Source organism: Saccopteryx leptura, chromosome 4 (assembly GCF_036850995.1).
Source record: "Saccopteryx leptura isolate mSacLep1 chromosome 4, mSacLep1_pri_phased_curated, whole genome shotgun sequence".
NCBI lineage: Eukaryota > Metazoa > Chordata > Mammalia > Chiroptera > Emballonuridae > Saccopteryx > Saccopteryx leptura.
Window position 1 is genome coordinate 213093343 of NC_089506.1, and position 25014 is coordinate 213118356.

The 25014-nt window shown below is 49.6% G+C and overlaps 1 protein-coding gene across 2 annotated transcripts in view; it reads left to right on the forward strand.

Moving 5' to 3' along the window:
* Positions 1-25014, forward strand: part of PDPK1 (3-phosphoinositide dependent protein kinase 1) — a 78189-nt gene that overhangs the window by 46641 nt on the left and 6534 nt on the right. For both annotated transcript variants that reach the window (XM_066382830.1, XM_066382832.1), the window contains 6 exons: positions 5953-6028; positions 11334-11402; positions 11632-11728; positions 12786-12959; positions 16258-16475; positions 23995-24052. In XM_066382830.1, coding sequence (XP_066238927.1) covers positions 5953-6028; positions 11334-11402; positions 11632-11728; positions 12786-12959; positions 16258-16475; positions 23995-24052 — 692 coding nt within the window. The remainder of the gene's footprint in view (positions 1-5952; positions 6029-11333; positions 11403-11631; positions 11729-12785; positions 12960-16257; positions 16476-23994; positions 24053-25014) is intronic.

The following is a 25014-nucleotide window of genomic DNA, read 5'->3' on the forward strand; positions in this document are numbered from 1 at the left end:
TGCCCGCTGGCTTTCTCCCCACCTTCTGTGTGCAGCTGCCAGTGGTGGCCTAGGCACTCCCATAGTGAGGTTCTACAGAATCACACAGCAGAGCCTGATTTTTACTTGCTGGTCAAGTGCATGTTTCAGATTGCAAAGCGTCCTAATCACTGTTCCCTAGGGTGACCACTAGTATTGGATTAGGTATTGTGACAGCTCTGTAACCATAGCAGGACTTGCTAACTTGGGACAGAAGAGTGTACTTGGTGTCCTGGCTAGGCAGGGACCATCTCAGCAGGGGCTCTTGCAGCCCTTCAGGTGTTTGTTGGATGGAAATCAAACTGGAAATATAAAGAATGGCAGTTTTACTTCTGAAAAGTGTTGGCATAGAGAAAAGATAGAGCCTTTAATGGTGATGTGGGGGTTTTTTTGTTGGTTTTTGGGGGGGCTTTTTTTTGGTGTTTTTTTACAGGGGCAGAGAGAGAGTCAGAGAGAGGAATAGATAGGGACAGATAGACAGGAACGGAGAGAGATGAGAAGCATCAATTATTAGTTTTTCATTGTGGCACCTTAGTTGTTCATTGATTGATTTCTCATATGTGCCTTGACCGCGGGCCTTCAGCAGACTGAGTAACCAACCCCTTGCTCAAGCCAGTGACCTTGGGTCCAAGCTGGTGAGTTTTGCTCAAACCAGATGAGCCCACACCAAGCTGGTGACCTCGGGGTCTCGAACCTGCGTCCTCTGCATCCCAGTCCAACGCTCTAACCACTGCGCCACCGCCTGGTCAGGCTAATGGTGATGTTTGAGGGAAGTTGGGAGCCACTGTACAAGTTAATATGTGACCTTGAAAATGAACTTTGGGGCCCTGGCCAGTTGGCTCAGTGGTAGAGCGTCGGCCTGGCGTGCAGGAGTCCCGGATTTGATTCCTGGCCAGGGCACACAGGAGAAGCGCCCATCTGCTTCTCCACCCCTCCCCCTCTCCTTCCTCTCTGTCTCTCTCTTCCCCTCCCACAGCCAAGGCTCCATTGGAGCAAAGTTGGCCCAGGCACTGAGGATGGCTCCATGGCCTCTGCCTCAGGCGCTAGAATGGCTCTGGTTGCAACAGAGCAACGCCCCAGATGGGCAGAGCATCGCCCCCTGTTGGGCATGCCAGGTGGATCCCGGTCGGGCGCATGCGGGAGTCTGTCTGACTGCCTCCCCGTTTCCAACTTCAGAAAAATACCAAAAAAAAAAAAAGAAAATGAACTTTGGGTCTGAGACAGTTGTGACTGTCAGAGCCACCCTGACCCAAGAGGCTGTTGCAGGGACCTCCATATAGTGCACGCACCTCTCTGCCATAAGAGGGGGATCTTATGAAAAGCATTTGGGCTAACGGATATGCTGGGCATGAGGACAGAGTTTGTTTGCAGAGAAAAGTTCACTTAAGCATTCATTTCACTGTTGCTGCTGGCTTGTGGAAAAGGGAAACTGAGCACCATGTAGTGGTGGGGAGAAGCTTGGCTTTTCAGAAAGCACTCTAGTTCAGCTAGGCGGGCCTCCTCTGTCTTGGGCTTGAATTGGGCTGGATTAGCAGCATTTTGGGCAGCCACTGGACTGACCCCTGGGGTCCACTCATCCCAGCCAAACATGGGTGGAGACATAAGCCTGTGCTGCTGGGGGCACATGGTGAGCCTGGCTGGGCCTCCCTGGGTTTCCTTCTGCAGGGTGCTTTTCTTTTTGAGTGTTTTTCCAGTCCCCATGTTTTCAAATGGAAGGTTGTTGTGAAGATTCTTGTTAATATTCAGTTAGTGCTTTAATCTCTGCATTAACACTCACTGAGTCACCAAGACAGTGTCTTAGATTGGGGAACTTCTCTAAGATTCTTAAATCCTTTTGGGGGCTGAAACAAAACTTGCAATTATGGAAGATGCTCTTATTTCTCAACAAGCCTTAGTCCTGGCCTCCTTACCTGCTTTTTGTAGCTCCCTTTCCCTCCTTCCCACAGTTGCATCAAAGAATGGGTGGCCTTCCACCTAAGATGCACAAAGCCAGGGAAGTCCTGCTAGCACTTGTGAGTTGCTCCAAAACCTTGATCTATTCAGCCCATGCCTCTTGCATAGTAACATTTTATTGGCCGGTAATCAGGTATTTGTAGACATGGTATAACCCATACCCTAGCATTGTCCATGATAGAAGTGAAGCGAACAAGAATCTTCACATCCCTGAATGTTCGTGAGGCTGCTCATCACCTCGTGTGACTTCTGCCATGCCCCTCTCCCCCCCCCCCCCCACGCCACCAGACAACCTTGGGCACCGCCCCCTTCAGAATCTACTGTTTCTTCTTCCTTCATGTAGGGTCCCTTCAGAATCTGATATTTGGCATAGGCTAGTCCTGTTGCCCTGTAGCCATTGAAAAAACAAAAGCAGTTAAATGCATTGGTGAATGAAATAAACTTCCTTTTCTTTCTTTCTGGAAGCAGGAGGCTAAAAGTCATTAACATTGTCAACCAGGGAGAGTTTCCCATGTATATGAATGAGTTGACTTTCTTTTTTCCTTCCTAGAGGAAAAGGATAAAACATATAATTATGTGAATGATTCATTTCAGCAACTTACTCTCATTTTCTGTTTGAAGTATTTCAAAATTTATTTTTGTATTAGCTTTTTTAAAAAAACGTTTGCGCAGAGATGGTTTCCTAAAAACATCTTAAAGCCTCCAGAAGGAAAGTGTTGGTGGGAGCTCAGGTTCAGCTGGGCCGGGTTTCATCTGCCTTCAAGCAGGAGGCAGGTTGTATGTCTTTACAGACCCTTGTCCCAGGGGGTTTCTCCAGCAAGGGGTGAGCCTGCATCTGTCCTGCTGTCAGTTGGGTTGAAGAGGCTTTTTTATAGATGCCTCTATCAGTGAGGAATTTCCCTTCTGTTCCTATTTTATGTATTTTTATCATGAAGGAATGTTGGAGTTTTGTTAGGTGCTTTTTCTGCATCTGTTAAAGTGATTATGTGTTTTTTGTCCTTTATTCTTTTTTTTTTTCCTTGCTTTTTTTAAGTAAGAGGAGGGGAGATAAAAAAAAAAGCCCTGGCCAGTTGGCTCAGTGGTAGAGCGTCATCCTGGCGTGCAGAAGTCCTGGTTTTTTTGTTTGTTTGTTTTATTTTGTTTTTTTTGGTATTTTTCTGAAGTTGGAAACGGGGAGGCAGTCAGACAGACTCCCACATGCGCCTGACCAGGATCCACTCGGCATGCCCATCAGGGGGCAATGCTCTGCCCATCCAGGGCGTCATTCTGTTGCGACCAGAGCCATTCTAGCGCCTGAGGCAGAGGTCACAGAGCCATCCTCAGTGCCCAGGCCAACTTTGCTCCAATGGAGCCTTGGCTGCGGGAGGGGAAGAGAGAGACAGAGAGGAAGGAGAGGGGGAGGGGTGGATAAGCAGATGGGTGCTTCTCCTGTGTGCCCTGGTCGGGAATCGAACCCAGGACTCCTGCACGCCAGGCCGACGCTCTACCACTGAGCCAACCGGCCAGGGCCCGCGGAAGTCCCGGGTTTGATTCCCGGCCAGGGCACATAGGAGAAGCACCCATCTGCTTCTCCACCCCTCCCCCTCTCCTTCCTCTCTGTCTCTCTCTCTTCTTCTCCCGCAGCCGAGGCTCCATTGGAGCAAAGATGATCCGGGCACTGAGGATGGCTCCATGGCCTCTGCTTCAGGCGCTAGAGTGGCTCTGGTTGCAACAGAGCGACGCCCCGGATGGGCAGAGCATCGCCTCCTGGTGGGCGTGCCGGGTGGATCCCGGTCAGGCACATGCGGGAGTCTGTCTGACTGCCTCCCCATTTCCAGCTTTAGAAAAATAAAAAATAAAAAGAAATAGAGGAGGGGAGATAGACTCCCACATGTGCCCCGACTGGGATCCACCCGGTAACCCTGGTCTGGGGCCGATGCTTAAATCCACTGAGCTACCCTTAGCACCTGAGGCTCACTCTTGGACCAGTTGAGCTATCCTCAGTGCCTAGCTGCAAGAGGAGAAGAGAAGCAAACGGTTGCTTCTCATGTGTGCCCTAACAGGAGATCAACCCGGGACTTCCACATGCCGGGCCAACACTGTCCACTGAGCCAGCCAATGAGGGCCTTGTCCTTTCTTCTAGTGATCCAATGTACTACACTGATTGACCTCTTATTTTTTAAACATTTTACTTATTGATTTTAGAGAAAGGAGAGAGAGATAAGGAGGGGGAAGGAGTGGGAAATATCAATTCAGTGGTTGCTTCTCATATGTGTCTTGAACCTGCCAAACCTGGGGTTCTGAACCGGTGACCTCAGCATTCCAGGCTGACGCTTTATCCACTGTGCCACCACAGATCAGGCCTACTTTATTTCTGTATGTTGAATCACCCTTGCATTCCTGGGATATATCTCACAGATGCCTTTTTATGTGTTATAGTATTTCATTGTCTCATCTTCTAAGAGGTGACCGCATTTTGTGAATGTTAGCTGTGCTTCATGTGGGTTTAAGACACTGACAGTCTGCTCTTTTGGCTTGAATAGAGTGTGGGTGTCCCCTGACCTCAGGAGCAGTTCTTTGGGTCCTTCCTTCCCCACCGGCACCTCAGAGTCTACCTTACACATCTGTGTTGCCAGAATGGTCCATGATCCAGGATGCTGGTCACTTGTTTTGAACCACTTTGAGGCTAGAGACAGCAACCCAGACCAAAAAACCTTTTCTTTCCCCTGACTATGTGAGGGGGTTGGTGGCATCGAGGAGGCTGTGTTGGTCAGTGGTCAGTTCTGGGCCTTGCTCTCCAATAGCTGAAGCTTGTCCTTCGGCTTATCTCTGAGCTTCTAGGGGAAGGTGACTAGAAGACTTCTATAGTTTTCTAATACTCTCTCTGGTGTCACATACAGAAGCCAGCCAGCCAGCCATGAGGTTGGAGAGGAGAAAATTACTAACCTTTCAGTGAAATCAAACATTTCAGTCATGAAGGTCGGCAGCAAATGTCTATGCTGGTGACACTGTGCCAGCTTGGAAGGTCACACATGGAAGGCAGGTTGCTGTGAGTGACATGCGGCCGTTCTCCTTAGAGAATTGATTTGCTCTTAGATGACGGGTGGCTCTCACACCAGAATCCATGAGCCTTCATCCTGTGGTCGTGGGGAAGGGCCAAGAGCAGCTGTGTGGTCCCCGGTGTCAGAAGATGCCCCATGGCGGATGGGGCTCAGAAGCAGTGGTGGGGGGAGGCAGGCAGGCAGGCGGCTCGTGCCCATGGTTCTTTGTCAGGGATGCATGGCCACTGATCAGGTCCCCGAGGTCCCTGGGGTTACTGGGGTGACACGGGTGTCAGGGTCTCCTCTTTCTGGTGATGCGTGGGTCCAGAGGGTCCTGCTACCACCCAGGTCTGCAGTTAAACTTTGTGAACCTTGCTTCACACAGTTCAGTACTGGAGGTGGTAAGATGTTGTGGAGGGTCCCCAGCCAGGATGCATGAGTCTCATTTCCTGTATAGGCCCTGACCTCCCTGAGCAGTTTGTTACAAAGAGAAGGTATCCCTGCCCTGCACGCAGCCTGCAAGGGATCCAGTCCTTCCCTACGTTCCGCGCAGGTTCACTGTGCACTTGCTGCATGTCTGAGGCTGTTTTAGGCACCATGGGCTCCTCGAGCTGCTCTAGCTAACACAATGCTGGGTGAGTGCTAGTCTATTGTCGGTGAGAGGCACCAGGGGAACATGAGGCACAGAGGAGGTCAGGAGGAGCTGCCCTGGTGGTCGGGGCAAGTGTCACTGAGCAGGCGACCTTTGAGCCAGCCCGCAGAGGAGAGGGTTTCAGAATGGGGTGTGCAGGCTGGGCCCTGGACAAGTAAGGCTCTTGGGATTGTACAGTCCAAACGACCAGTGCTGTGCAGACAGAAAGCTCCAGGTTATGCTTGTGTCAACCAGGACGTCCTGATAGATGGACGACTATGACTGTAAGTGCTTGGTGTCTCAGCATGACCATTGTCCTCTTCTCCTCAGCCAGGGCCAACTCGTTTGTGGGAACAGCCCAGTATGTTTCTCCCGAGCTGCTCACAGAGAAGTCGGCCTGTAAAAGGTAATCTTATTTCTTCTCACCCTTTTTTTGTTCCATAACTTTTTTCCTGATTCTTAATTCTCTCTCTATATATATTTTTTTAATTTAGAAAATTATATTTATAAGAGTACATAGGTTTTAGGTAAACATTTCTATAGCATTTGAACTGTTGTGTGCCCATCACCCAAAGGTCAAATCATTATGTCACCATATACATTTGTCCCTCTTTACTCTCCTTCCTCCACCTCCCTCCATAATTCTCTTTTTCTCTAATACAGTTTTTCATGTGAAATTAATAGTTAAGAGAGTACCTTCCATGGCCTTTATACTTGGAAGAAGTTAGCATTTTGCCTTTAATCAGTACCTTTCCTTTGATAACCCATGTGCTACTTTATTGTTACACTTTATACTTCCTGGGGCCATTGTTGCTTTATGCCTGGAGATTGGATCTTGTTCCCTTCCAACAGCTGTTCAGTGGGGAGAAGTGTGGCAGACTTCTGTATTATTTTACAAGGCTTCTTACTTGTCCCAGAGCCTGGGAATCCTTGGTGCCACCTCTGGCTCTGGTAGACTGGCATTGGTAGCAGCTACAGGTCAGCTTTTTAGCGTCTGGACTCAGCAGACTGTGGGCCGAGGCCTAGAAAGCCGTGTGTGTGGGAGGAGACCGAGCCACTTTCCTGGCAGGCCCAGCCAGAACAAGCCGACCCTGCTCCATGCTCAGACCTGGGACAGGCCTGTCAGTGGCTGCAGGGTTGAGAGCCTTCTCAGGTGCAGAAGAAATTAGGGTGTGGAGGACACTGAGACTGGAGTTCTACTCACAAGAGCAGAAGTCTGAAGAGGGGAGAAGGGTCAGCAGCAGGGCCATGGGGCTGTGGATGAAAGGGACTTGGGAGTGTTGGTGGCCCGGAGTGGGGAGAAGTCTGGGAGCTGTTTGCTAGGCCTGAGGCAGGTGGAATACTGAGAGGTGGCAATAGAATCTAGGGTTTCAGAGCTTGGGGAGTGGCTCCAGGTGGCAACAGGTTCTGTCATTAAAGCTTTTTCTTAGATTCTTCCTGCCCTGGGCCAGCCACACATATGGTCTGCTGGCAGCCTCCCTTGAGTTGACAGAGGTCATAGGGTCAGTGACCTGGATTGGCAGGATGCAGGTGCCTTCCTAGAATAACAGAGTGACAGTGCCAGAGGCTACAGAGGAGTGAATGGTTCTGGGGACAGCAGCTCTGTGTTGAACATAACAGTTTTCAAAACACGCTGTAGGGGGCAGAAACACGGTGAAGGATGGAAGGGTGCTCTGACAGATTACACTTGGGTCTCTAGGCTCTTTATATATGAGCTCTCACCAGGGCTAGATGCTACTGTAGCTCAGGTCTTCCTAGGTGGGGCAGGTCTCCCCAGAGGACATTTAGCTGTGTATAGACAGTTTGGTGAGGGTTGGGAGAGTGTTATTCGTATCTGGTGGGTAGAGGCCATGAGTGCTGCTCAGCACCCTATAGTGCAGAGACATCCCCACAGCAAGGATGATTGGCCCCAGGCCTGACCAGTGGGGGTGCAGTAGATAGAGTGTTGAGGTCACCGGCTTGAGCATGGGGTCACTGGCTTGAGCATGGGGTCACTGGCTTGAGCAATGGGTCAGTAGCTCGGCTGGAACCCCCAGGCCAAGGCACATATGACAAAAAAATCAATGAACAACTAGATTGCCATAACTACAAGTTGATGCTCCTCATCTCTCTCTCTCTCTCTCCGTTCTTGTCTCTCTCTCTCTCAAAAAAAAAAAAGATTGGTCCCAGGTGTCTACACTGCTGAAGCTGAGACACCCCCTTCCGGTTGTGGGTGCATTGGCCAGATTCTCAGTGTATGTCCCTGCTGCCTAAGAACTAGCTTCTCAATTTTGAGTTTACTTTTAGCTTGAGGCAGTTTATTAGCACTGATAGAGGAAGATCTCCAAGCCATACTGAATGAGATAAGGAAGACACAGGACGAGTGCCTTCTGTGTGAAAATGGGAGGGAGACTATCTACCTGGATTTGTTTGTTCATGCATTTACAACTCTCTGGGAGGATATACAAGGAGTGGGTAACACTGGTGTGATGGTGAGGGAACAGGGTTGGGAAGGAGATAAAAAAGCATATCTTTTTATACTTTTTAATGTTTTTAACACATAATATTCAAAAATAATTAAGATTTTTAGAATTATTTTAAAAGTGATAAATATTCATTGGAAAAAATTCTTAGATGAAAACACAGAAACACTCAAGCATCAGCTTCGCGTGTGGATGTCCCGGGTTTGATTCTGGTCAGGGCACACAGGAGAAGCACCCATCTGCTTCTCCACTCCTGCCCCTCTCCCTGCCTCAGGCACTAAAAAAATGGCTCCATTCTTGAGCAATGCAACAACGCCCCAGAAGGGCAGAGCATCACCCCAGTGGGCTTGCCGGGTGATCCCGGTCCGGGTGCATGCGGGAGTCTATCTCTGCCTCCCCTCCTCTCACTAAAATAAAAATTAAAAAAACAAGCAAACATAAAAACATTCAGAGTCTCCAGTCTTCCTTACAGTCACAGATATTGAGTTGGTATATCTTCACAGTTATTTTTTCTATGGGTTTTATATATATTTAACTCATTTTATACTACTTGGAATCATAATAACCAGTTTTGAGTGTTTTTTGTTTTGTTTTTTAATTTTTCCAGTGATTTGAGTCAGGAGTGGAGAAGAGGGGAGAGAGAGAAGCAGTAACTTCTTTTATTTAGTTGTGCACTCATTGGTTGCATTGTCATGCCAGGATGATGCTCTATCTACTGAGCAACCTGGCCAGGGCCTTGAATGGTTATTTAATAACCATTAAATGTATAATGGTTATTATCTAATTATTAAGTATTTAATGGCTCATTATGTAATCCTTCTGATTATATAATGAGCATTTCACCATGTCACTAAAATTACTTGCAGTTATCTTTAATAGTTGTGTGGTTTTCTAACATATGATTTACTGATTTTCATCAGACTCTTTTGTTATCATTAGATGTTGAAGGGGTTTTGTGTATCTGACACTCTGGCCTGCTGTGTGCTGTATATTCTGTGCTTTGGGGCAGAAGGGCCTGCCTGCTTGTCTAGTGGGGAAGAGGGACTATCTGCCAGGTGGTGCCAGGGCTGCCCTAAGTTCCTGTTGAGCTTCAAGAAGTAGGATGATGTGGCCTACCTGAACGTTTAAAAACTCTTTGGTACATACTAGTTTCCAGAAATGTTATACTGGCTCCCCCTTTAATTTTCATTATATATATATATATATATATTCTTTCTTTATTTATTTATTTATTTGACAGAGACAGAGAGTGAGTCAGAGAGAGGGATAGACAGGGACAGACAGACAGGAACGGAGAGAGATGAGAAGCATCAATCATCAGTTTTTCATTGCGCATTGCAACACCTTAGTTGTTCATTGATTGCTTTCTCATATGTGCCTTGGCCGCGGGCCTTCAGCAGACTGAGTAGCCCCTTGTTGGAGCCAGCAACTTTGGGTTCAAGCTGGTGAGCTTTTGCTCAAACCAGATGAGCCCGCGCTCAAGCTGGCGACCTCGGGGTCTCGAACCTGGGTCCTCTGCATCCCAGTCAGACGTTCTTTCCACTGCACCACCGCCTGGTCAGGCTCTTTTAATTTTTTTAAGTGATAATATACCCACTGATGATAAAACATTAAAATAGTTCACTAGGTGAAAAGTCAGCCCCGAAGCAGGTTTGGCTGGCACTCCTCCCTGGAGGTGACCCCGTGAGAACAGCAGGGGCGGCCCCACTCACAGCCCTGCCCCTTCTCTCTGGCTGGCTGCGTCTGCACAGAAAGGCCGTGTTTTCCTTGTGTAGCTTCCTTTTTTTTAATGTCTTTTTAATTTTTTTTTAAGATTTTATTCATTTTAGAGAGAGAAAAAGAAAGAGATGAGGGGAGGAGCAGGAAGCATCAACTCCCATATGTGCCTTGATCACGCAAGCCCGGGGTTCTGAACCGGCGACCTTAGTGTTCCGTATCTATGCTTTATCCACTGCGCCACCCCAGGTCAGGCCTGTAACTTTCTATTTAAACTAGCCTAAACAGTAGAGGAAATCAAGTGTGAAAACTAGTTACTGAATGGAATGTAAATCTATTTTTTAAATGCCCTTCACTTCAGCCTGACCTGTGGTGGCGCAGTGGATAAAGCGTCGACCTGGAAATGCTGAGGTCGCTGGTTCGAAACCCTGGCCTTGCCTGGTCAAGGCACATATGGGAGTTGATGCTTCCTGTTCCTCCCTCCCCTTCTCTCTCTCTGTCTCTCTCTCTCTCCTCTCTCTCTCCTTTCTAAAAAATGAATAAATTAAAAAAAAAAAATTAAATGCCCTTCACTTCATCGGTGTGTTGTGACTCAGATTTCTGACCTGTTACATTTCTGACCGACACCAAGAGCCTCATCTGTCCCTGGCCTGCAATGCTGATGACATGGAGCCTTCACCCAAGGTCCTGGCACTGCTGGCAGTTGGCCTGTTGTCTCCACCCATGCCCTTTGACTTCATTTGCCAGATACCAGGCTGTGGCCTCTTCCAGAAACTGACTAGATCCAGCTACCCTGAGCCCTACATGCATTTTGGGCTGGGAGGTAGGGAGAGGCAGCTGGCAGTGCTGGGCGAGGAGCATCTTGATGCTTCATTGGGCCGAGCTGGGAACAGAATGCAACACCTACAGAGGAAATCCAATGTGCAAAGTAGATGTCAGCTGTGAGCTCTGAGATGGTGCTGAGGGGACAGAGAATGGATGGGAGCAGGTGGGAAAGGGGTGACATCTGGGCAAAGAGAGCAGGGCTGCCCCCACCCCCAAAAGGTTCCTGCCAGCTGGTTCTGGAAGTGACTTAGGGCACTTTGGAACTACAGTGTGTTTCTTTTGAAATATATAATTAAAATATTTATTAAGGAGGAATTCCGAGGTTTTGCACTGTGAGTCCAAGAACAGGGGAAAAAGGCTTGCTTTGCGCATCTCCTATAGATTGTCTGATTTGGCTTCTTGGTATATGTGAGCTTGCATCTCTGTCCTGGGGGTAAACACTGAGTGAATTACGAGAGAATCTCTCAGCACCTCCCTAACTACTGGCACTAGAAGAGGTGTGTGCCCAGTCCCCTGGGTGCAGATTCCCAGGAAGATCGCCTCACGAATGGCCTGGAGCAGGGTCTCACCCTTGCACTGACCTTGTTTTAAAGAAGAGCAGTAGATCAGAGATTGACCTGGGGTGGTATGAACAGAGGAGATGGGAAGGAACTATGCATGTCACTGTAATTTTACAATGTCATTCTTTGTTTTTCCCCTGCCTTAAAGTTCAGACCTTTGGGCTCTTGGCTGTATAATATACCAGCTTGTGGCAGGACTGCCACCATTCCGAGCCGGGTAAGAGACCCCCACCTTTTCCCACACCCACACCTGTGGCCACGGAAGCAGCCAGAGAACTGGGAGGGGGCTGGGCCAAGAAGGGAGGGCTTTTACAAGGATTCTTTAATGAATACCGAATATAGTGACTCTTTGGGGAGAGAGGGAGACCACTGTCCCAGGAAAGGTAGAGCTCTGTTCTGGGAGGTTTGTGTGACTGCTTGGAATGATGGTTTCTCTTATTTTACAGAAATGAATATCTCATATTTCAGAAGATCATTAAATTGGAGTATGATTTTCCTGAAAAATTCTTTCCTAAGGCAAGAGACCTTGTGGAAAAACTTTTGGTAAATATTTTGAACTTTCTTCCGGTAAATGGTCTGATAGCCACCCCTGTGGTCAGAGGGCTCTCCTGGAGGCACTGTGTGCATTAAAAGGCTGTTAAAGGGTTGGTCATGATTGTGGATAGATTTGTATCTCCTGTCTCATCTCATCATAAGCTCTTTGCAATTTCCAAATGCCTGAATCTTGACCTTAATCAGACAGGAAATTACTATATCATTTTGCATGTGCTCATCAACATACATAGCATTTTAAGTTACCTGATGCTGGAGCAAGTGGTGTGTTGCAATGGCAGATGGCTGTAAGTCCTACTTAGTGACATCTGTAGATACGAATTCTAGAGTGAGCTACATGAGGTTGTCAAGGTCATCCCGGGTGATACGGCAAAGGGTAAACCAATTTAGGCCTGTCTTTAGGTTCTAGAAATTGCACTGTCCTTGCCTCTGGGGTTCTTGGCTCCAGATGTCTCTTAAATTGATCTTGGCGAAGCAGAGTCAGTCCTGCCTCAGTGGTAGGAGAACGCCATAGTCTTCTTCTTCTCTACTGTCCCTCCTGTGTCTGTCCCCTCAGTGGGAAGATGTGCTTGACCCTCTGTGGGCCGGTGGGTGGGGGAGATGCCGCCGAAATCTGGAGGAGACAGCTGTGGGCCCGGTGAGATCAGGCGCTGGGGGGACACAGTGCTTTATTGGCGCCCTGTCTTTGGTAGATTACCACCCAAACTCTTCCTTCTCTTTGTTATTAAAGCCAGCACGTTCATTTTTTTTTCTCATTTTAGGATTTTCAGCTGTATATTTTAAAATAGTACTTGGTGCTGTTCATTAAATTTTAAGGTTGTGATTCCTTTTCACCTGTGAGAGGGAAAGGAGCAGAAACTCGAGAAAAGTGAAATGAACCCTAGAGGGTGACTCAGTCTGTCCCCGGCCCTCACTGGGACGTGGCAGCATGGGCCATGGCCCTTTCTATTTCTAGGAGACATTGGGAATTGAAAAGAATACTCAAAAATAATTTTTGTCAGAATTACTTTTTAACCCTAACATTGACTGGGCTTGACTTGCATTTAAGGTTTTAGATGCCACAAAGCGACTAGGCTGTGAAGAAATGGAAGGATACGGCCCTCTAAAAGCTCATGCATTCTTTGATTCCATCACATGGGAGAATCTGCATCTTCAGACACCTCCGAAACTCACAGCTTACTTACCAGCCATGTCGGAAGATGACGAAGACTGCTACGGAAACGTAAGCTGGCTCGTGTGTGTTGGGCATCGCCCAGGCAGCGATGAAGGCTGCTGTCATGTTTTATGAAAATGGTTCTGTGCATAGGAAGTTTACACCCATGAGCCATGGGACACCGATTCTTGGGATGAATGGCTCAAGGGGAAGCCAGTGTAGATCCGATGGTGGTTGAACACTTTGATGGGGCCTAAAAAGTCTATTGTCTGTACATCTGGCCCAAGTGCGCGGCTCCAGGTACTTTTCTCATTTCTTCTAGTTAATTTTTGCCCATAGGGATCCAATGAGAGCCAGCTGTTGGGTGGGGGAGCCTGCAGCTAGTGGGAGCAGCACCCTCCCCCTCTACTTTTCCCATTGGGCTTCTAGGTGCTCAGTCTCCTGGTGGCCATCTGTCTTATGCTCTTAACTGGTACCTTTTTAATCATGTGTCTAAAGACATTCTGGAATGCTTCTGATCTTACAAGAGAAGCATAGGGTACTGCAGCTTGGAACACTTTGGGGACATGTGGCATTGAGGATGGACACTGGTCAGTGTCAGCTTTTGGTGCCTGGTAGAAGCAGGGACTGTGGTACGAGTCCCAGGCATAAGATGTAGGAAGCTGTAGTCACTTGCTTGACCCCAGCCGTAGGTTCCAAGTACACTTTGTTCTTTAAATTTTTCTTAATGGAAGATGTGAAGCCAGTGGATTTGGGCTGGGGAGTACAATAGGTTATAGTGTACTTTAAAATAGTAAGTACTTCCACCTTACGTGTGCGCCCACCGTCCACCCCCACGTGTTTTTATTATCAGTGATAGTCCATTTCTCTGGTTTGAGTTCTGTCACTGCTCTTCTAACAAGTTATATGTAACATTCTACTTCAGTTGATTTGGGAGTTCTAGACTTTTATCTAAAAGTCATCCAAAGCCAAATTAGTTATTGCTACTACCACCTTTTGGAGATCAAGAGCTCCTTTTGTCTCCTACCTACTGTTGTAAATAACACATTCCCCTTTGCTTCTCCTAAAATATGTATCCTTTGTGCCAGACTTAAAGGGAGCCTTACCTACTTCCATGTTGCGGTGGCCACAGCTGTCTGCGGCCTCCGCGAGTGCAGATTGCAGAGGGCTCAGCCCCAGCACTTCCTCCCCCGGCCCTGTTGTCCTTCCTAGGCCTCGGCCAGCAGGAGTGTGTTAGTGTGTCCAGTGCCTTCGGCAGGTTGTCCCGGGAGCAGTTCTGTCTGTTGGCTGGTCTTTGACGAAGCCTATTAGGCCCCCGTCGTCTTAGCTCTCAGTGCCTGGGAAGCTTGGCTTCATGTAGCATGTGTGTGTGAGTGTGCATATGTGAGGTTGTGTGTATGCGCGTACACACTTGAGTGTCTTCAGGCCCTCTGTCTGTTGTTTCGTTGCCTTTGTCATGTTGAGGGCTTTGGCTTCTCAGTACTCAAGTGTGGCCACCTAATACCGGCTCCACAAGTTAACAGCTCACTTTTGTTAAGTGGGTCATCAGCTTTGAAGGCTCTGTGGTTTGAAAACCTTGGAAAGTATTTGGGCTGAGCTCCCTGCACCACATTTGGACAGTTTAGTGAGCTTTGAAAAAGACTTTGACTTGGCCAGGTGGCAAGTACAGAGGAGACCTGCTCAAGGAGACATTCTCTAATGGCTCGCCAGTTTGTCAGGGAGGGGCAGTCTCCCCGTCCAGGTGGTTCCAAGAGGGTCTGTGCTCTTCAGCGGGAAAGGGACTTCCCTCTGAATGTGAAGGACAGAAACCATCTTTGTTCAGGGAATGAAGAAAGCACGTGCCCTATTCTCATCTGCATGCCGAACCCGTGCCGGTGGCTGATGGCAATGCTTGTGCCTGGACTCCCAGGTGGGCCGAGCCAGGTGGGTGCTCTGGAGAAAGGCTCGGAACCCAGCACAGGCGGATGTTTCCCCGCTGTGAATGGAGGAGGACCTCCAGTCCAGTCGCCCCTTTGTCGCGTGTCTCTCTGGGTTTGGGCTTTGTGCTGCTCGTCTGTAGTTGGTGCTGCTGATGGGAGAATAGTCGAGGACAGAGCTGAGGCATCTGGAGCTCTCCTCGGGGCCGGGGCAGTGGAGCACCCGAGACAGGGCCCGCTCAGCACGCAGCAGTCCGCTGGTTCTGCATGGGAGCGAGGTGGTCGCTGCACCAGGAAGCAGGAAGACAGAGAACTAGTTCTGAATTTGGTGTTGGCGATCAAGTCGTCACCTTGGGCCAGTTCTGAGCCTCATTTCCCTGTTTCAGAAATGGGGATAATGACAGCAGTTGTCCCACTAGCTTCACAGGTTTGTTGAGATACCCAGGGAGACTGTAAACTGGAGGACCCTGCCCAGAGGTGCCCTCGGTCCAGGCGTCTTCAGAGAGAGAGTGGAGAGCTCTAGGCCTCAGATGGAGGGCCCTGGAGTGTCCCGGTTTCACTCCCGCCTGGGAGTCAGGGAGGCCGGGTGGAGGTTGCTGCTGGAGCGGTGTGAGCGTGCGGGGGAAGGCCACTGGGTCGGCATGTGAGGACGGCGGGCGCGGGGCGCGCAGGTAGGCTGCACTCCCATCCTGCCTGGGCCTGGCGGCTTCTTTCCTGTTCCTCTTTGTTAGCCGTGGTGGGCCGGCTGTCCAGGGTGACCTCTTCTCCTCAGGTCTTGGCTGGGGCTCCGCGGCCTGTTCAGCAGCTCAGGGGTGTGTAAGCGCACAGACCCTGCCTGTGTGGCACATTTGTGAGTCATTCCTTTTTGTTTGTTTTTGTGAGTCATTTTCTGTGTTCCCAGTAGTTAGTAGCTTTCTCTAGAACAGCAAGCAATTTTGTCTATCAAGCTTAATCAATCTTTGCTGAGATTAAAAGGAGTATTTTTTTAATTGAACACAGTCATATTGGAATATGTAGTGACAGCCACCAACTCAAGAGACAGAGGACCACAGGGCCAAAGGAGGAGGGCTCTGAGCTCCCAGGGTCCTGCACTGAGCCTCTGCACCTGGGGGGCCTCTGGGGCCGGAAGTGCCCATCCTGACCCCTCTCGTCAGGGTAGCCCAGGGACTCACAGAAGTCTTCCCTCCCTAAAGATGGGGACTGAGGGGTAGCCTCCTTGGAGGGGGACCCAGCCCTGTCTTCGTTCAGTGGCCTCCCCCCAGTGGAGGAGAAGGCAGGGCTGTCCACACCTAGTAGCCAAAGCAGAGCCGGCCGCGGCTCCACGGCTCGTCTCCCACCCGGGCTTCGTGGTCTTCGTTCAGGCCGTGTGTGGGGTAGGTCAGCGCGTGCCTGCAGCACTGGACCCTCAGGAACAGGAAGGTGCTGTTCTCACTTTCCCCTTCTCTGTGCAGTACGACAACCTCCTGAGCCAGTTCGGCTGCATGCAGGTGTCATCGTCGTCTTCCTCGCACTCCCTGTCTGCCTCGGACACTGGGCTGCCACAGAGGGTGGGCAGCAACATCGAGCAGTACATCCACGACCTGGACACTAATTCTTTTGAACTGGACTTACAGTTTTCTGAAGATGAGAAGAGGTTATTACTGGAGAAGCAGGCCAATGGAAACCCTTGGTAAGAATTTATAGGTACCTGACCCAGTGGTGGCGCAGTGGATAGAACATCGACCTGGGACGCTGAGGTCTCAGGTACGAAACCCCGAGGTTGCAGGCTTGAGCGCAGGGTCACTGGCTTGAGCCCAAAGGTCACTAACTTAAAGCCCAAGTTTGCTGGCTTAAGCAAGGGTCACTGGCTCGGCTAAAGTCACCCAGTCAAGGCACATATGAGAAAGCAATCAGTGAACAACTAAAGTGATGTAACTACAAGTTGATGCTTCTCATTTCTCTCCCTTTCTCGCTCTCCCTGTCTCTCTCTCTCTCTCTAAATAAAAAACATGATAGGCATAAGCAGTGCTGCCTTTAGAAATGCAGTGAAATAATGGGAACACGAGATGCAGTTAACAGAGAACAGGCATCCTAGCCTTTCTCTCTGCTGCCTGTGGCGCTCTGCTCTGCCTCCCACAACTGCCAGTAACACTGTGCAGTGAGGCCTTTCGAGGGGTCCAACTGGAAGTGGGTATTCAGAGTCTTGGGCCAGGAGTGAGTGCACTGGGACTTTCCAGACTCCAGCTCTTGGGATTCAGCTGGGCAGACATGCTGGCATCTGTGTTCAGGCATGGAGTCACCATGATTTAAATAACCACCATATGCCTGACCTGTGGTGGCACAGTGGATAAAGCGTCGACCTGGAACGCTGAGGTCACCGGTTCAAAACCCTGGGCTTCCCTGGTCAAGGCACATATGGGAGTTGATGCTTCCTGCTCCTCCCTCCCTCTTCTCTCTCTCTCTCTCTCTCTCTCTCTCTCACACTCTCTCTCCTCTCTAAAAATTAATAAAATAAAAATTAAAAAAATAATAATACATAAATAAATTAACCACCATCCATGGTGAGACGTTTGGAATGTTCCAGAATTTTTGCATTGTAAGTCATCTCTTGCACATAGCTCTTCCCACTTGTCTGGATACTTATTTTAAGGTGGAGTCCTGGAATGGCAGGTAGAGTGAAGGTATGCACATTTAAGAAGGCAGTACTTTGGCCTGACCAGGTGGTGGCGCAGTGGATAGCACTTTGACCTGGGATGCTGAGGACCCAGGTTTGAAACCCTGAGGTCTCCAGCTTGAGCACAGGCTCACCAGCTTAGCGTGGGATCATAGATATGACCACATGGTCTCTGGCTTGGCTGGATCCCCCACCCCCCACCCCAATCAGGGCACGGATGAGAAGCAATCAGTGAACTATTAAAGTGACACAATGCCTGACCAGGTGGTGGCACAGTGGATAGAGCATCAGACTGGGATGCAGAGGACCCAGGCTTGAGACCCCAAGGTTGCCAGCTTTAGCATGGACTCATCTGGTTTGGGCAAAAGCTCACCGGCTTGGACCCAAGGTTGCTGGCTCGGGCAAGGGGTTACTCGGTCTGCTGAAGGCCCACGGTCAAGGCACATATGAGAAAGCAGTCAATGAACAACTAAGGTGTTGCAACGAAAAACTCATGATTGATGCTTCTCATCTCTCTCCGTTCCTGTCTGTCCCTATCTATCCCTCTCTCTGACTCTCTGTCTCTATAAAGTGACGCAACTATAAGTTAATGCTTCTCATTGCTCTCACTCTCACTCTTGCTCTCATTTAAAAGTAAAAATGAAGCCTGACCTGTGGTGGCGCAGTGATAAAGTGTCAACCTAGAAAGCTGAGGTCGCCAGTTCTAAACTCTGGGCTTACTCGGTCAAGGCACATGTGAGAGTTGATGCTTCCTGCTCCTCCCTCCCCTTCTCTCTCTCTCTCTCTCTCTTCCCCTCTCTCTTCCCCTCTCTCTCTCTCCCTGTCTCTCTCAAAATGAACAGATTTTTTTTAAAAATGAAGGTAATAGTTTGTATCTGCGGTGCCTGAGAACCCTCATTTTTCCTATGGGCATGCCTGCCCTTGAGCATTCTGATGCTTTAAAAACTGGGCTTGGCCTGACCAGGCGGTGGCGCAATGGTAGAGCATCGGACTGGGATGCAGAAGGACCCAGGTTCGAGACCCCGAGGTCGCCATCTTGAGCGCGAGCTCATCTGGTTTGAGCAAAAGCTCACCGGCTTGGACCCAAGGTCGCTGGCTTGAGCAAGGGGTTACTCGGTCTGCTGAAGGCCCGCGGTCAAGGCACATATGAGAAAGCAATCAATGAACAAGTAAGGTGTCGCAAAGCACAACGAAAAACTAATGATTGATGCTTCTCATCTCTCCATTTCTGTCTGTCTGTCCCTATCTATCCCTCTCTCTGACTCTCTCTCTCTGTCTCTGTTAAAAACAAAACAAAACAAAAAAACCCAGAAAACTGGGCTTGCCCTGGCCAGACAGCTCAGTTAGGTAAGAGTACTGTCCTGAAGTGCAAAGGTTGCAGGTTTGGGCCTGACCTGTGGTGGCGCAGTGGATAAAGCATAGAACTGGAACGCTGAGGTTTGAAACCCTGGGTTTGCCAAGTCAAGGCACATATGGGTGTTGATGCTCCCTGCTCCTCCCTCCTTCCTTCCCCCTTCTCTCTCTCTCCTCTAATATGAATAAATAAGATCTTAAAAATACAAATAAGGTTGCAGGTTCGGTCCCCAGTCAAGGATTCCTGGGGTTGGGGTGGGAAAGAAGGATTGTAATCTGATACATGTAGGTATAGAGAGCCACATGCATGAATCAGGAAGTTCTTTACAGAGAGGAAGAGGAAGACTAACCATAGAGCTCTGTTGTAACCCAGGAATTCTTCTATAGGGCTTTGCAGCCAACAAAGGGTATGAGAAAGCTCCTCCTACAGGCCCTCCCAATGCCTGTCTTGCTTTTAAGTCTGTCATAATTTTTTTTTTTGTATTTTTCAAAGCTGGAAACGGGGAGGCAGTCAGACTCCCGCATGCACCCATCCGGGATCCACACGGCATGCCCACCAGGGGACAATGCTCTGCCCATCTTGGGGCGTCACTCTGTCGCAATCAGAGCCATTCTAGCGCCTGAGGCAGAGGTCACAGAGCCATCCTCAGCGCCCAGGCCAACTCTGCTCCAATGGAGCCTTGGCTGCGGGAGGGGAAGAGAGAGACAGAGAGGAAGGAGAGGGAGAGGGGTGGAGAAGCAGATGGGCGCTTCTCCTGTGTGCCCTGGTCGGGAATCGAACCCGGGACTCCTGCACGCCAGGCCGACACTCTACCACTGAGCCAACCGGCCAGGGCTCTGTCATAAATTTTGACAGTACATTTTTAGAGTATTAAGTTTTTCATGTTGCTATTAGGCTCTTAGTAGCTCTTTCAGTTATACCTTCTACTATTATGTAACTTTCTATCATTCAGTAGTCATTTCTTTTAAATTCTGAAGTTTTCTTTATGCCTAACACGGAAGTACATGCCTGGCTGGTGGTAGCACAATGGATAAAGCATTGGCCTGAGACACTGAGGACCCAAGTTCAAAACCCTAAGGTTAGCCCTGGCCGGTTGGCTCAGCGGTAGAGCATCGGCCTGGCGTGCGGGGGACCCAGGTTCGATTACCAGCCAGGGCACATAGGAGAAGCGCCCATTTGCTTCTCCACCGTCCCCCCTCCTTCCTCTCTGTCTCTCTCTTCCCCTCCCGCAGCCAAGGCTCCATTGGAGCAGAGATGGCCCGGGTGCTGGGGATGGCTCCTTGGCCTCTGCCCCAGGCGCTAGAGTGGTTCTGGTCGCGGCAGAGCGACGCCCCAGAGGGGCAGAGCATCGCCCCCTGGTGGGCAGAGCGTCGCCCCTGGTGGGCGTGCCGGGTGGATCCCGGTCGGGCGCATGCGGGAGTCTGTCTGACTGTCTCTCCCCGTTTCCAGCTTCAGAAAAAAAGAAAAGGAAAAAAAAAAACCCTAAGGTTGCCAGCTTGAGTGCGGTTCACCTGGCTTAAGTGTGGGGTCACTGGGTTGAGTGTGCGATCATAGACATGACCCCTTGGTCGCTGGCCTGAGCCCAAGGTCTTTGATTTGAGCAAGGGGTCACTGACTTGACTGGAGCCTCTTGGTCAAAGCACATATGAGAAGCAATCAGTGAACATCTCAGGTGCTACAATTAAGAATTGATACTTCTCACCTGACCAGGCGGTGGCACAGTGGATAGAGCGTCGGACTGGGATGCAGAGGACCCAGGTTCGAGACCCCGAGGTCACCAGCTTGAGCACGGGCTCATCTGGTTTGAGCAAAAGCCCACCAGCTTGAACCCAAGGTTGCTGGCTCCAGCATAGGGTTACTCGGTCTGCTGAAGGCCCGCGGTCAAGGCACATATGAGAAAGCAATCAATGAACAACTAAGGTGTTGCAACGCGCAATGAAAAACTAATGATTGATGCTTCTCATCTCTCTCCGTTCCTGTCTGTCCCTGTCTATCCCTCTCTCTGACTCACTCTCTGTCTCTGTAAATAAAATTAAATTTAAAAAAAAAAATTGATACTTCTCACCCTGGCCAGTTGGCTCAGTGGTAGAACATCGGCCTGGTGTGCAGGAGTCCCGGGTTCGATTCCCAGCCAGGGCACACAGGAGAAGCACCCATCTGCTTCTCCACCCCTCCCCCTCTCCTTCCTCTCTGTCTCTCTCTTCCCCTCCTGCAGCCAAGGCTCCATTGGAGCAAAGTTTGCCCAGGCGCCAAGGATGGCTCTGATTGCAGCAGAGTGACGCCCCAGATGGGCAGAGCATCGCCCCCTGGTGGGCGTGCCGGGTGGATCCCGGTCAGGCGCATGCGGGAGTCTGTCTGACTGCCTCCCCGTTTCCAACTTCAGAAAAATACAAAAAAAAAAAAAAAAAGAATTGATGCTTCTCATCTCTCTCTCTCTTCCTCTCTGTCCCCTCCCTCCCTCCCCCTCCCCCCCCCCCTCTCTTGCACACGCACGCTTTAAAAAAAAAGCTTTCAGCCATCAACACTGCCATGGGCCTGCTAAGTGGAACTGGTGAGAGAAACCCTGGCATTGCCATGGTCCACAATACATGAACTCTCTGTATTAAAGATTTGGCTATACTGGCCCTGGCCGGTTGACTCAGTGGTAGAGCATCGTCCTGCTGTGTGGCTGTCCCAGGTTTGATTCCTGATCAGGGCACACAGGAGAAGCACCCATCTGCTTCTCTCCCTCTCCCTCTCCTCCTTCTCTTCCTCTTCTCCCGCAGCCAGTGGCTTGGTTGGTTCAAGCATGGGCCCAGGCACTGAGGCTAGCCCCATTGGAGTACAATAGCCTCATGTGCTAAAAATAGCTTAGTACTCGAGCATTGGCCCCAGATGGGGTTGCTGGTGGATACCAGTCAGGGCACATGCAGGAGTTTGCCTCACTGTCTCCCCTCCTCTCACCTAAAAAAATTAAAAAGTACCTTTGAGAGTGAAGGACTGTACTTCTCCTCATATAGGTCATAGCCCTTTTTTGTTGTTAAAATTTTTCTTAGTTTTCAAAATCCACTGCATGCTATGTCATTTTGCTTGGAGCTCATTCCTTGGGGATGGGACCTCAGCAGACAAGCCCAGGGGCTCTGGGCTGTGGGCATTGGTCTGGTTGGGTCAGGCTGAGCTGGCACACTCGGTGCGAGAACGTGGTTCCACCAGCTCAGCCAGTCTCCTTGCACACGTATTAGGTCCCAAAAGGAGCCAGGGAAGCGGATGGATACACTCAAGACACTTACGTGGTAAAATTATCACTGTTTGAGATGGCAGCTGTCTTACTTGTTTTTCAAATATAAAATATTTTGTGTTTCGACAGTAGAACCTTGAGTCAAGAATTTTAGTAAAATTAGGCCCTGGCCAGTCAGCCTGGTATGTGGAAGTCCTAGGTTCAATTCCCGGTCAGAGCACACAGGAGAAATGCCCATCTGCTTCTCCACCCCTCCCCCTCTCCTATCTCTCTGTCTCTCTCTTCCACTCCTGCAGCCAAAGCTCCATTGGAGCCAACTTGGCTTGGGCACTGAGGATGGCTCCATGGCCTCCCCTCAGGCACTAGAATGGCTCCGGCCACAACGGAGCAACGCCCCGGCTCTGCCCCCTGGTGGGCATGTTGGGTGGATCCTAGTCAGGCACATGCAGGAGTGGAAGACTCCCTGCTTCTAACTTTGGGGGGAAAAAAAGAAGTTTAGTAAAATCAGAATATAAACCAGTCACTGTTAGCTTTAGCCAAAAAAGACAGCCCTACAGATATTAAAACAAATCAAAGTGATGTATACTTTGGTAATTATGTGTATTAAATTAAATTCTGTATTTGAAGCTTTCTCTTCCAAATTCCTGCCATATTTGAATAAAAGTGCTTTATTACTATGGTAGAAACACTAGATAAGATGCTCTTAAAGGCCTGACCTGTGGTGGCGCAGTGGATAAAGCGTCAACCTGGAAACGCTGAGGTTGCCAGTTCAAAACCCTAGGCTTGCCTGGTCAAGGCACATATGGGAGTTGACGCTTCTTGCTCTTCCCCCTTCTCTCTCTCTCTCCCCTCTCTATAATGAATAAATAAAATCTTAAAAAAAAAAAAAAAAAAGATGCTCTTAAACCAAATCCAACTTGGGTCTTTTAGAGATTTATGATTCTAAGCGGCTCAGTGGATTCTGAACACTGACCTGGGCTCTGCCCTTTTGGAGGGGTTTTGTGTCTCAGATCCTGCTGTGTTTAAAGCAACGAGGACCTGCCCTGGCCGGGTAGCTCAGTTCGTTAGAGCCTTGTCCCAATACACCAAGGTTACAGGGTTCGATCCCCAGTCAGGACACATGCTAGAATCAACCAATGACGGCATGAATAGGAGGAACAACAAATCGATGTTTCTCTCTCCTTCCCTCCCTCCCTCCCTCTCTCCTTCTCCCTCCTCCTCTCTAACACCAATCAGTCCAAGTTAAAAAGAAAAATGTAATGAGGACTGTGTGACAGACTCCGCTCTGCAGCCCTGTCTGCCCTACCTTTCCTCGCCTGTGTGGAGGCTGCAGAGTGAGAGGGGTAGCGGGCAGTATCTCTGGTGTCTGGCTCAAATACAGATGGAAAGGCCCTGGCTGGTTTGCTCAGCGGTAGAGCGTCGGCCTGGCGTGCAGGAGTCCCAGGTTCGATTCCCAACCAGGGCGCACAGGAGAAGCACCCATCTGCTTCTCCACCCCTCCCCCTCTCCTTCCTCTCTGTCTCTCTTTTCCCCTCCCGCAGCCGAGGCTCCATTGGAGCAAAGATTGCCCAGGCGCTGAGGATGGCTCTGTGGCCTCTGTCTCAGGCGCTAGAGTGGCTCTGGTTGCAACAGAGTGACGCCCCAGATGGGCAGAGCATCGCCCCCTGGTGGGCATGCCAGGTGGATCCCTGTCGGGCGCATGCGGGAGTCTGACTGCCTCCCCGTTTCCAGCTTCGGAAAAATGAAAAAAAAAAAAAACAGATGGAAAACGGTAAAGCAGCGGCACTCCTGTGCGCTGTTACATCTGGAGTTTCCTTGTTACTGAAGTGAGTTTGAATCTGCGAAGGGAGAGGCTTTGGTAAAGCAAAGTTCAGATGCCATTGGGAAGTGTGTTTTGAAGGGAGGAGTTTGGAGAATTTTTGTCTGACTCATGACTGTCTCATTCTTATTTTCTTCCTTTGTAGGCACCAGTTTGTAGAAAATAATTTAATACTAAAAATGGGTCCAGTAGATAAACGAAAGGTGAGTTCTGCTCCCACTGCTCCTTCCTGTGCCTCCGTCTGTGTCTTTGTCTTGTTTCTTCTCACTCACCATCCTGTCTCCTCTCGGGTCTATGCTGTAACTGGGTCCATGCATAGAGCATCCTTCGTTTTGGTTCCCTTTTAGAGCTCGTCCCTAGATGTGCTAGCTGAGGGAGATCTCAGCTATCTAAACAGCAAGCAGTTTGAGGCTCCACAGGCACGCTGTAGCAAAACGGAAATAGAGCCCCTCGTTTCGTTTTGGGAGCCAGCGTTCTGGTGGCTCTGCAAGGCTGGGTTGTTGATGTCAGTTTCTGTCCCCGTGAGGAGGCTCTGCTTGACATCCTCACAAGTCATCTGTCACTTCATTAGAATTGTTTTTGAAAATTGTTAATTATTGAGTTTTATGGGTTAATAAAAAATGGATTAATTTTATCGAAACCTGTCAGACTCCTAAATATTCTCCATCCTGCACAGTCACTTTGAAGGTTGAGCTGGCCTCCATCCCTGACCCACCCTGGGGCACTCTCAGGGGTGAAAAGCTCCCTGAACGGGGGTGAGGTGTGGGTGGCGCAGCAGAGCTCTGTGCCTCATGCGGAGCGAAGGCAGCAGACGCAGTGAGCGCGGGCTGACGGCCGACGGTGTGCCCGTCAGTTGGCTCAGCAGCAGGGACCTGTGCGCAGGGGTGGGATTCATCTGGTTTGCACCAGTTTGGCAGAACCAATACCTAATTTTTGGTTGAGTTCAGCGAACCGCCGGTTGTTAAAATGGCACTTGTAATCAGGGTTCTCTCTAAGGTGGGCGCCTGGGCAGCTGCCCAGTGTGGAAATCACAAATTTACATTCCTTACTCTTGTTGAACGTTCATCTGCGCAACAAGAGTATACTACGCACCCGTAGTAACGTTCATCCCGCCCACAGGTGCAAAAAAATCGACGGAACTAAGCTTGTAATACTTACTCATGCA